This window comes from Tyto alba, unplaced genomic scaffold (assembly GCF_018691265.1).
Source record: "Tyto alba isolate M040663 unplaced genomic scaffold, T.alba_DEE_v4.0 Super-Scaffold_17, whole genome shotgun sequence".
Taxonomy (NCBI): Eukaryota; Metazoa; Chordata; class Aves; order Strigiformes; family Tytonidae; genus Tyto; species Tyto alba.
Genome location: NW_024881279.1, coordinates 4,093,798 through 4,107,571, shown reverse-complemented (window position 1 = coordinate 4,107,571; position 13,774 = coordinate 4,093,798). Strand labels below are relative to the sequence as shown.

At 40.2% G+C, this 13,774-nt stretch overlaps 1 protein-coding gene across 7 annotated transcripts in view; it reads left to right on the top strand.

Moving 5' to 3' along the window:
* The window catches only part of FSTL4 (follistatin like 4), a 235,153-nt gene that overhangs the window by 69,414 nt on the left and 151,965 nt on the right, over positions 1-13,774 (top strand). For all 7 annotated transcript variants that reach the window (XM_042790338.1, XM_042790335.1, XM_042790336.1 and 4 more), the window contains one exon: positions 4,756-5,004. In XM_042790338.1, coding sequence (XP_042646272.1) covers positions 4,756-5,004 — 249 coding nt within the window. The remainder of the gene's footprint in view (positions 1-4,755; positions 5,005-13,774) is intronic.

Here is a 13,774-nt window from a genome sequence, read left to right as displayed (position 1 = left end):
CAGAAGCCAGGTGCAGTAGTCACGCATCTGAACTTTTGTTACTTCCAGTCATGAGTTATTCAAGATGTATATTAAAGATGTGCTGGGGAAGGAAGGTTTAAGGTTCTGTGCTGCAGCATCTGACTTCATATCATCAGCAGAAATGAAGTTGTGGCAATTAAAATGTATGGGAAGTGTTTAGTCCTGGGTAAACATACGCAACCTGTGTATGTGAATTGATGTGTGTAAATACATACTTGAACACATACACCTGTGTGTGTGTGTGTTCATTGTGTGTACGTATATCTGCATGTACTGGCAATGTCTATTTTTCAGCAGTAAATAGTGCTTACAGGTGTGACATTTGAGACCACAGAGGATTATTTAATATGGGAAAGGAAAAATTTTGGAAAACTGGTGTCAAGATGCTGGAGGAGGAGCTCATGACCTGTTACTTCACCAGTTTACCTAACAGAAGTAACAAACTAAGTTTAGAGACTGTATATTTTTACCATGATACAGTGGGTTTGATTTTATTTTTGTTACATTTGCAATGTGCAACATTGCCTTTGAAGGACTTGGCACAGAAGCTTCTCATTTCAGTTATACCAGTCTCCAGTGCCCCAGAATTAAAGTTTCCAGTTTTGGCTCCAGTCCTGTTGTAATGTCTAAACTTTTTCCTTCAGCAATAAAACTAGATGTCCAGCTGCCTGCAGGAGCTCGCTGCTACTTGAAGGCAAAGTGGCTTTTTACATGTAAATGTAGTAATTTACAATTCTGCAGTGTATAAGCAACTTTTTATGAGTAGTGATGTGATAGAGCTGTTTGGGTTTTGGTTTTGCTGTATGTGTGATGGGTTTGTCTGGTCTTAATTGAAGTCAGTGTTTGTCATGAGGCTAACCTTCCCTTGAACTCTTCAGGAGTTTTGCTGAAGTAAGGAATAGGTTTGTATTTGGAGGAAAAAACAAAACAAAACAAACCTAAAAAAAACCCCAACAGACTGTGAGCCAGTCCGATCTGTAACATATTTAGTGGAGTGTAAAGGGTAGGTGAGGTCCCTGTCTTTAGGAATAAATGAGCAACCAGAGGACGCATATTCTCCAATGTGGCAATAACATCTTCATTTTCTTATTACAGTCTTACTTTGAGATAAAGACAGCCTGTTAACCAGCATTACGAAATTCCTGAACTCAGTTCTTCTACTGCCTGTACCAAGCTTTTGCTGTTTTTTCACTAGAATTCCAAATTTCTCAGTGGCAGCCAGGAACCAGTTTGAGAAGTCAAGTGTTTTCATGGGTGTATGCAAATAGGCTTCCTCTGTCCATCCTTCTGGCTTTAATACAATATAACAAGTCAGACTCTAGCCATGTTGGGTAAATTTAACTAGTGTTAAAAAGTGGCTTGTTTTGCAAGATGATCAGTTTTTAACCTAAGTAAATGACTTTCTTTGACTAATAAATAAATCATGCCTTTTACCATGCAGTACAGTGGGTCTCTTAAATACTGTGAGCAGTTAGTTGGTAGTTTCACTTGATTACCTTTCCTATTTCTGTTTTAAATAATCCTTGTAAGAGTGGGGAATTCAGTCACTTTTAATAATGTGACAAAGAAATAACAATGGCAGGTGCTTTTCATGTCGCTGAGCTACACACCAGTGTTCTTCCCAGCTTGGGTTCCAGCCCATGGGACCAACTGGAGCAGGAGCCTCGATGCAATTTAGGAAAGTCCCTTTCTGAGGTGCTGCTCTGGATTAATTAATTACCCGGATAAAGACAACAGTGCTTTTACAGTTCAATACCTTCTTTCCTCTCTGATTCCACATGGCTGTTTTGCATTGTGTTACTGTCCTCCCTGGGCGGAGGGTCTGTCTGTACGGCTGAGTGCGCTTGTGCGGAGCTTTATTTCTTCAAAAGATTATGCAAACAGTAATTGAATTAAAGTGCTGCTATCAACACTATCAGATTCTGGCAAAGACATCCCATGTTAACACTCTGCAGACACACAGATTTCAGAGGACTCGGACTAGTAGAAGCACATCAGGATTCTCGAATACATGGGTCTTTCCCTTCTGGCTGTTTGCGGGGTATCCTTCCTACCCCTTACCCAACTTCAGTGTGTTTAAACAGGAGCTTTCCACCTGCAAACACAGAATAAACCAAACTGTGAACAAAATGAATGAGGCATAAACGTAGACAGGCTTTCTGTGGTTTCTCCATAGTAACCAGGGTGGATGTAGAAAAGCCGAAATACTTTGCCTTTTTTTTTTTTTTTAATAAGCTGGTGCTTAACAAAATCTTTGATGTATCATTAAAAAACTTAAAATTTCCATTGCAATAGGAAAAGCTTTTGTGTTCAATAATAATAAGTTTATGTTAAAAATCAAAATGCCAAAAATACTTGAGGCTCCAGGCGGGTTTTTGTTGCTGTTGGTGCCTGTGGTAGCTGTTGGGGCAGGGTGCTGCTGTGGCCTGCCCAGATGAGACCTGATGCATTAAATCAGAGCATCTCACCATGAACAAAGAGGCAGAAATAACATTCACTGAGATGCATGGTGCAGTCCCCGGCTGGTGCTAGCTCTGAGAGATCAATTGTTAGTGATCAAGACAGCACAGGATGGGTTTTGCTGTAGTTGTGTCTGAATTACATTTATATAGACAATAATAGCTCCTGAATCTTGATTTTTAAATATCTTTAGCATCAACAGCAGTTTCCAAAACATGTCTTTTGAGGCACATTGCGATGGATAAGCCAAGTGCCTGTACACGTGCAGGTCCTGCCACTGAGAGAAGGAGGAAGAGGAGGAGGATGCTTGACCAGGGCTTCCTCAAGCCCTGATTCCTTCTGCTGCTCTGTTCTATAGCAGACACCATAAATGCGGATGGTCTTGGCAGTGATGTCTCCTGGAGGTCACAAAATGTATGTTCCTGAGGACATTTTGCAGAAATTCTGGAACAATTAGTAAAGTAAATAAAGAACATTCAGATACACCTTCCAGGGACTGTACTTTTTGCACTGCTCAGAGGTGCTTTGACCTTCTAGTTTATTACAAGTCAGGAAAAGTCAATATTTCTTTGCTTGCCAAGTTGGAATTTTAATGAGTTATTGAGTCAAATAGTTAATCCTCCAATAACAGATCTCTTTCCCTTTCAGATTTACATTGATAAAAAAAAAAGGCTTAACAAGGACCAAGAAAAATGGTGGTTTTGTAGAAACTGTTGTTTGTCTTTGTGCACATGCTTTAACCCCTTGGTCATTAGTAGGTGAAACATAGCTTCAGCACTTTTCATATTGGCATAAAATGCTGGACAGGCATGGGCTATGCTGATGTTGTTGAGGAATTTAGCATGATAAATAATGGTTGCTATATTGAAATAGCTAGTGCTGATGCTCCTCACATCTCCATTACATGTGATGGGGTGGGGTGGGGGGGCAGCTGTCTTTGGATGGGATCTACTCTGCCCTCCTAGGCTGAACTGTTCTGCTACTTGAAAAAAATCTTTGAAGGGAAGAGCCGTGGGTGCATTTTGGAGGATACTGTGGTGCTACAGTTGCTGCAGGATTTGTCCCACTGCATGCTGGAGCACATCTGGAGTGCTTCCGCTTGAGCTTCCTCTGAAAGCTAATGACCACCAAAGCATCGCCAAGAGCTTAACCTGCATGTGGTAAATGTAGACAACAGGGATTTGCTTCAAAGCTGCCTTGATGGTCCTGGGTGGGTCACTGGTGTTGAAAGGCTGTGCAAGGCTGGCAGCAGGTCGTGCACTATGAAATGCTTTAATTATGCCTTTTGCAGCATCCCTTTGTAATTTTCAACTTTGTATACTCGAATTAGCATAGAATAATCTAATTTCCTGAAACTCTCTTCATTGAGTATAACGCTAATTATTGCTCCAAGTAGTGGCTTGCTTGGAAGTACCCTGTCCTGTATGAATTATAAAAGTGTTCTGATTTAAGCCTTTAAGCAAGGAAACTTCAGAAGCAGAAAATGTTATAGCACAAGGGCAACTTCCTTAGCCTTTTAATAGTATCAAACAGCAGATAGCACAGTAATGTTCAGAACATTATATCCAATGAATTCTTAAAAGTAGTAGAAAGCTGTTTTTCATTATATGTCATTATTCGGAGTGTAGGGATAGATACTGATGGTCGCTTTTACAGTAAGAAGCATCTTCCTGTAATATTCCCTTGACTTCAGTGTTAGTCTTTCTTGACAGTTATTTTTTCCAAAGCTCTTGGCAATTGTCTGTCTGAGATTCAATGAAAACCTGTGTGAATTTTGGGGATGTTCTGCTTCTGGCTCGCAGGGTGGGAGTTAGACTGAATGCGGACACTGGTACAGAAGCTGAAGTGCTGGCACTTAGGGCACTTTGCTGCCCCAAAAATGAAGTTCCTTGTGGGTTTTGTGGCTGGAGGAGTGTAGGTTGTCAGAATTTCTTTCTGAATGTAACTCATGGCCGAAGTTTGGGCACTGAAATAATTTCACTGGATGTTATTCAAGGGTCTGGTTTCTCAAATGGCTAAAAGAACAAGTGGCCACATGTCCATCACTTCAGAAAAGCATTTGCAGCACACACCTAATGTTGTGATGAGTGAGAGGTGGAAGTGTGGGAGCACAGATGAGGAGGCACTCCCTGAGCTGCTGCTATTTGAAGGGGGTGTGCTTTTCACCCTGGAAACCTTGGAGCTCCTGCTCCTGTCGTGGTTGTGCTGCTACAGTAAATGAGAATGGCCTGTTAGGCAAATGTTGCTCACACGGATGTTTTCTGCTCTTCCCAGTGCTTTACGGGCAGGATGGCCTGCACGCATCGTGTGAGAAGAAGTACTGCGGCCGGGGGAGCAAGTGTGTCGTGAACAAGGACACCAATCAGCCCGAGTGCAAATGCATAGAAGATTGCAAGTCCAGCTACATGCCCGTGTGTGGATCTGATGGCAAATTTTATGAAAATCATTGTCAACTACATCAAGCCTCCTGTCTGCAGAGGAAGAAAATCTACATTATCCACAGCAAGGACTGTTTCTTCAAAGGTGGGGTGCCATTAAAAATAAATATTTCTATAGAACTTTCATCACTCATCTTACCATATTCCTGCTAAGTGGCTGAATGGTTTATTTTATTTCTAAGAGATAAATTTTTCAAGGATGGTTTATTTTAGGACACAATAGAACATAACATAATGTTTTCTGCAGCTATCAAGCCCCTGAGTATCATCACCACCCAAAATGTAATCAAACTTGGAACTGGTAAATAATTAACATCACTGTATGCATTGTGTGCACTGTAGGTGTGCTGCTCGGTACTTTCAACTGCCAGTGTAGTAATATTTTACAATGAAATTCATTTGGTAAGGCTTTGAACAAGACAAAGACATTAAGAAAAAGTATATAGTATTACAAAAAGTTTGTTGCAAAAATGAGAAACAAAAACCTACTAAGACAAATGACAAGGGCAAAGGAAAGAAGCTGGTTAGATGAAATAAGAGGAGTGGGAAGTGTACCACCAGAACAGAGTTTTAAATAATTTTAAAGATGCATATATCTTCAGCTTTTTTTACTGCTCCAATAGCAAATTTCATTATCATCATTACACCAAATCACCAAAGCAATGGAGTCCTCTGTCTTTTCCATTAATATTCTGTATGCCGTGTACCATCCTGTCATAAATCAAGTGACACTGCCGTACCAGGAGTGTGTGATAAAATGCCAGGAAGTGGAAGAAATTGTAAATTATTTTATTTCTAATGAGAGGTCTTATAAAGGCTTCACTAGAGTATATCTTGAAAACTCATTGTCAGGTATGACTCCATATACCTACGGAAAGATTTGAGTGGGTCATTGCAAATATATCCAGTGACATTTACGTGATCAAATATGAAAATAATTCCTTTATCTTCAGCTCACTGAGCACTTGAGCCCCTGAGGAGCTTGACTGTATACACATATCCATCACAGGGTCTCGTTTACTACCATGATGCTAGAAGAGCCTATTTAAGAATCAGGAGCCCATTCAAAGAGCCTTATTAATATATTTTCGGGATACCCTTTGGAGATAGAAAAGCATTATCATTCTTATGCCTCAAAGGAGGCCTGGAGGCTGAGACCAGCCCAAAATTTCCAGAGTTATCTAGGCACTGCTTTGTACAGCATTGCAAAGACTGATTTAATTTGGAGGGCGCTGGCTGTGGATGAGACAGAAGTGCTGGCCAGAGGATTGACTCAGTGAACACCAGCTGAGCTGGGCTAGTTTGTCACAGGCACACTCTGAATTTACCAAAGCAGGTAATTACATCTAGGATCAACAGACCTTGTGTGAAATTAAGCATGGAAAAGTGTCACCTAAAGGCATATTTGGAGGGACAGCATATAAACAGGTCAAGGTGAAGAGGGATTTTTGCTTGTCACTTTAAAAAAGAGCATCTAAAAAGGACCTTTGTGCCTTGCTCCAAGTGCTGGTGTTTCTGCTTCTGGGTATCAAGTTGGATCAGGGCATGGATGTGGCTGGAAACTGCCTCCATCACTGCATAAGATGCAGATGGGACTGCAGCATGAGAAACCTCTCAAAGAAAGGGGAAATCTTAATTTCAGAGGTGCTCAGCAGCCTCCTGGCCCCACTTGATGCAGGACTTTTTTTTTTTTTTTTTTTTTTCCTCCTGACTCCCCAGAAAAAGTGTCTTCAGTTTTTTAATTCTTGTACATAGCCCACCTTTTTACAATGATGCTTCTGGTCTGGGTTTTTATTCATTCCTTATCGCGTATAGTGTTAAAGAAAATGGGTTCTCATTGCAGTAATCAGTGCCTCTGCAATGGCTGTATTATACCTAATGATACAATGTCACGCCTGAATACTTTCCTGAACACACTGTGAAATGATGTCAGAAAGTAGTAGTTTTGTGTCGCAGTTTAAAGTAACCCTTAAACTCTTGCCATGGAGCAGTGCTTAAATCTGCTTTTCATCAGAGTAACAGCTTTATGGAAGGGAAGAAAGAAACAAACTCCTCTTCCCACATGAATAAATAAAAAAGTACTTCACACTGCTGTCTGCAGAGATAAAATGCAGAAAAAAAGTTTACCTTAAGGGGGGAAAATAATCCCACAGAGTGGGACTCCATAGGAATATTTGGCTTCAGCCTCTGTTTCTGTCCTGCAGTTCCTGAGTAACCTTCTGTGTATCTTTTTATTGCTTTCTAGTCTCCTATTTGTAAATTCATAATGATAGTGTTTTCTTTTAAATATAAATCTATAGTAAGCAATTAAGCTACAGGTTTATAAGCAACATTATAGATGTAACATCAGGTGTAAGACTTTGACTGGAGAAAAATCTTACAGGTGCAAAATGTATTGTTTCAGCTGAGTATTAGGTGTACATCTGTCAGTAGGCACGTGCTTTCTATTTGTTTTCTATCAAGTAGATAGTTTAATTATTTGAGTACAGTTAGGCTGATGAGTGAGCTGCTTTTTTGTCCCAGTTGACTTGTTCAGTTAAGACTTAAGTCCCTGCATTGAGCTGAGGGACATCGCAGAGTTCATCTGTGTTCTCTGCCAGTTTACCCAGTTATTGGTGACAAACTGGATTGCTTTAAAGTATGACAGAGATCAAATACTCCGATTCTGCTTTGTCTGAGCTAGGTCTGTCCACAGTAAACTGATAACAAAGCAAACAGCAAAAGCTTTGTTTTCATCTGTGTGTTTTGGGAAAGGAATTTTTTGGTCTTTTCATTGCATGTGAAGTGCTTTGTAAATACTGGTGTATAGCAAATACTCATGTGTGACTAGAAACATTGCTTGATTATGCTACCTTGCTATCATTTCATTCTATACTGGCATTAGTATTGGGAAGAGCAGAAGAGGATTTGGCTTTGGCAAATGATCGATTTCTCCTTTGTCCAGCCTAGAATGAAATGGCTGCTTGAAACCCTGAGAGTCCAGGAAGTTAAAAAAAAAAAAAAAAAAAAAAAAAAAAAGTGTGCCTTCAGACATTCAGATTTCCCCCATGGATTTGTCTGAAATTAATACATGTTGTCTTGAGAGCCATCGGGAAAATCCCAGACCTGCTGGGTGAGGGTGGGCTACATGGAGACATCAGCTCTCTGGTATCGGCAAGCGTTGGTCGGTTGCATCAACGTAGTGTTTGCGAAAGATTTCATGGAGGGTGTCAGTCCTTGCTGAGGAGATTTTGGACTGAGCTGGCCGCTGTGCCCAAGGCTTGGGCTGGCTGGGCTGGTGAATAGACACGACGTCCATGGTGGGAGTGTGTGGAAACGGGGGTGAAGCAATGAGAGGTCCCAGCAGGAGAGATCTCCCCAGGCTTCCTCCCGCACCTTCAGGTGCAGCACAGTTCCCCAGTGCTGCCATGCACAAAAATACAAATGCCATCCCTTCTTCCTAGTTGACAAAACAAATGATAAATAGGTGGAAAACTTCACTTAGGAGTTTGGATCCCAAAGGGAAATACGGTAAAGCAGAAGTCCTACATTCAGAGGTCTCAGGAGAAATGTCACCCCTACTCATAGCTGTTCAAATTCTCCTTGATCTGGTTGTCTTCACTGGTATGAAACAGTTTGGTTTTCCCATAGGAAAACATTTTATTTAAGACTTCTCTACTATGTGGTCTGGTTTTTTTTTGTTTGTTTTGTGTGTTTTCACTATTTTGTGAGGTTTCCACAGTCATTTGATTTGAGTGTTGGTGATTTTGACTGCGTAACAAAACACATGACAATAAAATGCCTTTGCTCTTTGTCAAAGAGGGGAAGAAGGAAGTTCCCCTTCCCCCAAAAGCACTCCCAATGCCCATGAAAACTGGGAAGATATTTGTGCTCATAATGACAATTGTCTCACAGATGTCCAAAATGAGCAGTTAGCCTGGAAATGTTCCTATCTGAATAAATGCTTTCCTTTCCTGTAGCAATAGTCCCCTTTTTTCCACTTCTATTCCTTTTGACTTTTTACACTCACTTGGTCTCTTCGCTCATTTTTCTCATTATTTTTGGCCAGCAAAAGCTGCACGTGCACCACTAAATACATTTTTTTTTTCTTCCCTTACCTCCTTCCTTTCTCCAGAAACATTGGAGCAATGCACTTCTCTAGCATTATACATATATTAGAGAAATTCTTTCTGTTTAGAACTATGCTTTTCAATTTTCAGGATTTAAGACTAAATTTTTCCTTTTTTTTTTTTTTTTTCTCTCCTCCCTGCTCTTTTCTGTGACATCAGCGATCCTAAAACTCCCCTGCATCACCCAAGCTACTTCTAGAGGCAGGCAGCTGTATTGCTTGCCCAAGCTCATTCCCTATTTTCTTCCGTTCTGACATCCTTCCTTTATCCTGGTGTACTGGGTTTTTTATAAAAAGCTCAGCTTTTCTTGATGGGCTGTATAGCGGCTTTGTACAGCAGCTGGTCAGATTTAGTTTATGCTCTGGCATGAATTCAATCCAACTTAGTTGACGAAGTTCTTGAACATTCCATTATGTAAATGCCTTGTACCTGTGATGATTACTTTATTCTCTTTTTTTTTTTTGTCCATTCAGTCCAACTTCTACTAAAGCTCTAATTTTATGAGATCTGACAGAATTTTATGTGGAGAGATGGGGTGCTATAAAAGCAAGTTCGTGTCTTTTATTCCAGTCCTGTTCTCTTCCCTCCTCTAGTCTCTCCTGAAATGTCGGTAGTAATTTTTTCAATAATTTGGTCCCATTGCTTAAAATATTTTTTTAAAGCAAATAAGTGACATACAGGGTCAATTCTTTCCCCCTAATAAGTCATAATTCTGTACAGACTTTGTACAGAATTTGGAAAGAAATCCCTGTGGAAAACACCTGCTTTTCTCCTATTACACTTATGGTCACACTGCTGGATTTGAGCCTTTTGCTGTTGCTCAGAACAACATTTCATGCCACAAGTTTAAATATAGTCTTCCAAAGTGTGCATGCCTACGTGGTGGGTCGTGTGTGCCTGTACACACGTGTGTGTGTGCATTTAAAGAGTGAGAATTACTTGTTCTCTCATGACATTTATGCATGTGGAGCATAGATGATGGAGCCTGGCTCTGCATGGGGGGAGAAGAAATAAAAAGGGGAAGAGCTGAAACAAGAGGTTCAGCCGGGATATAAGGAGATGGCTTTCCCATGAGGATGGTTGAGTGGTGGGGCAGACTGCCCAAGTGCCACCACCACCTTTGGGTACTTCCAGACTGGCCTGGGAAGAGTCCTGAGCAACCTGGCATGACCCTGCACTTGATGTTTAAATGCTGAGGCCTCTTCCAACCCATAGCATCCCACAATCTTATGATTTCACGGCCTTAAATGGCATCTTTCATTTTTAACTACTTGTTTTATCTTTCCTCCAGTTCTCAAAAAGTTTCTTTCTAATTATGGAAAATTATAATCTTCTGCATGTTGACAGAAAATTTTCTATGCGTGAATGTAAATAAATTACAAACTTTGAAAAAAAACCCAAGCAGACTAATAACTTGTGCAATGTATCACTGCAGTAATCTGGAGTAGATATGAATTCAGTCTCAGGTGCTGGTGGTTTATTTCCTCTGTACTTTATTTGTTGTTCATGTGTTAGTTCGGTTAGTTTGTTACTTCCAGAAGTAATTTGTTCTAGAGAATAGCATTTCAAAACATCTCTGAGAAGGTGTTGAATGTTTTGCTCATTTAGTGCTTGCAAAACAGGCAAACCCACTCTGTTGGCTGATTTGCAGACTGCAAAGAAATCTGCTCCATTTAACACTCTCTCTCTTTCCAGCTGGAAAAAATCTGAGTGTGAACTAATGGCAGATTTCCCAGCTGGCAATTAATATTTGCCGATTTAACTTTGCAGCACTGCTGACAGGCTGCTTCTGTGGCAGCAAGATGGATCCAGAGCTGTTGGGAGACATGCAATTAATCCCTCTGGGGAGGACGCTGGGGTCTTCATCGTGTAGGTCTGTCCTATAACGATCATTTTGGTGTCCAATGTAAATATATTCGGAGTTTCAAATGTTATGAAGAGATATAAATGCTATATATAATGGAGATATGTGTTTGCTCTTAGTAGAGCTGATACAGTTCTCACTATACTGAATAATTCAAGACTCTGAATACCAGAGGGATTCCTTACTATTCCCATGTTGCTTTTTCAGCTCCCTCCACCGAGTCTTTTGGGGAGGGATCAATTTTACCTGGTGTTTTGGGCTGAATCCTCTTAAATGTGATTGACAACTTAACTCCTTATAAACAGACTGCCTCCGTCTTTGGGGTAAATTATGGAAATTCCATTGATTTATGTGGGGATGCGAATATGAGACAGTCTGCTCCTAGCTTTGGTGATAGAAATTTTGTAGGAGTATGTCTAAGGTCTTTAAGAGTATTTTCCATTTTAAAACACCTTTGCTCACATTACTGAAATTCATGAAAGGGAAAGCTTGGCCCTCTAAGTTGTGAAACTCTTGTTGATATAGATGGGATTTCATTGGAAATAAAATGCCAATAATGGGAGAGCATGGAAAGTTTAAGCATAAGAAAAAGAATCAAATTTAGCAAAAGTTTTAAAGAAGTCCCCAAAGAAGAAATACATGTAAGAATTAAAAAAAAAAAAAAAAAGTCTCTGAGACCTAATACATACTAGCAATAGGAAACCTCTGCTGAGGACCTCATAGCCATAACGGTAATCCTACAGGTTCAAAGGAAATTGGAACTGAAGTGCTGCGGCAGACCCTAAATTTGACATAGTCAATCAAAATGTGAATTATGCCCACTGTAAATCCTCGCAGAGGTGCCATTACCTGCTTCTGCTTTACCAAAACCAAATCCCTCTTTCTCTGATGCTGCAACTCTACGTAGACTGCTGTCAGGTTTCAGATATGGCAGCAAATCTGAAATGGGGGAAAATATACCATGGATGATGCTAGTGGAAAAGTTGGTGTTACCTGAAGTGATCTCTATCCAACATTCCTGATGTTTTTACACCTCCAGTTTGAGACAATGGCTATTTGGGAAGTGCATGAGTAACTGTTATATGGCCTTTTGTTTTTAATACAGAATTGTGTAAAGTTTGCTTTTTACACCAGTCATGACTGGGAATCTTGTTGAACAGTTTTACTCAGTGACTACTTTCTGTTTCATCTTATTTAAGGCCTATTCTATTAATCTTCATCAGATCCCAGTCTTGTTGTGTATGACCATAATATCTCCCATAAAACCCAACAGCTTCATATTATGTATCAACTAGTGAACAAAGGAATTGAAGGATATTTCAGCAGCGGTATTAACATCTGCTACAAGAAGTCAGAATTCTTCTTTGTAACTTCCTTCTCCCTTATAATTTAGGGTGCACTGGTTGAACTGCAGTCACCAAAGCTCACAGTTAATGAAATACGTGGCCTGTCTGCCTTGCTGGAAGACCACACCAGCATCAAGCACAGTTTGGAAATCCCTGCTCTGTGTGAATTTAAAGGAGGGTGTGAAAGGTGATTAAGAAAGTTTAAGGAACTGTTTACACATTGAAAATAGAAAAGCTCAGCCTAAAACTCTGTGACATGGAGGAAGACAATGGTAGCATGAGACGGTATCAGTTTAAAGCATCCAGAGTTGCAGCTTGATATTGTTGAGGGCAGAGAGATGAGGTGCAGCTCGTTATTCTTTAGGGTGGCATCAGCTCAGCTGGCTCAAAGCCTGGCCCTGGTAAACCTTCACTGCAGCAATTCTGGGAAATCTGAGAGGTGATAATGAAGCTGCTTTTGATGCATAGTCTTAGCAGTTGTGATAGAGAATGAAAGCAGAGGAAGAGGATGGAGAATCAAAGTGAAGGATGTGGGAAGAGACACAGGGATGTGGCTTGCATTTACCGGTTGGAGATTCTATGCAAACTTTGGTTCTGCTGCCTATGAAGCTCAGTATGTCAGGGGATGTTTGTCTTTTCATTTTTTTTACCTTTTTTTATGTGCTGTTTGCATCTGGCACGTGCTTGTCGTGATTTGATGGCAGTCTGGACTCACTGTGACCAACTCACTTTTCTTCTCTGCAAGTTGGATTAATATTTATTGTACATGAATTTGAGAGCTTAAACCATACTTAAATATTGAAGATCCTTATGTAGGAAACATGAAAGAAAACTTGCTTTTTTATTTTGTTGAATTTAGTATTAGCTCTCACTGTTCTATCAGCAATTTTCCAAACCATTCGAATGGTGGATAAAGTGGAGAAATGCCAGCAAAGTGGGGCATGATATTACAAAGTCATGATTAAAAAGTGACACATTTACTGAGCCTCTGAATTGCTGAATCTCTCATAGTTCTGGAAAGGCCTCGGATGCACAAAAGTTTATCTGCTTTTTTTCCCAAATGTTGTTAGTCTAACAAAAGGTATTGCCTTTCCCTGTAAACGCTGTGCACATTTTAGTTCTTAGACCATCATGGTTACACCAACTCTACTATAAGAACAACATTTATCCCCCCCCGCCATCTTTTCGCCTCTTCTGTCACTTCTGAAGTAATTTGGAGGATTTCTCATGTATCAAATGGGTTCTTTCAGAATTAGGTATATTGGCTAATGAGTGACCACAGGAATCAGAAACTGAGCTCTTCAACACTCTTGTAACATTTATGAAGTTGCCTTCAGTTCTCTAAAATTATATAAATTGTATTCATAAAAAAAAAAATATAGATTTAATGGCCTCACAAGTCACCTTTTGAGAGGAAATGTTCAGTTTGGTGCCAGGTAACTCTCCATGGGACACCTCCAGCTCTGTGTTGAGATAGAGGCCAGGGAAAACCTTAATTATAAAAAGAAGAAACAACAAACCAAACAGCAGACCCTG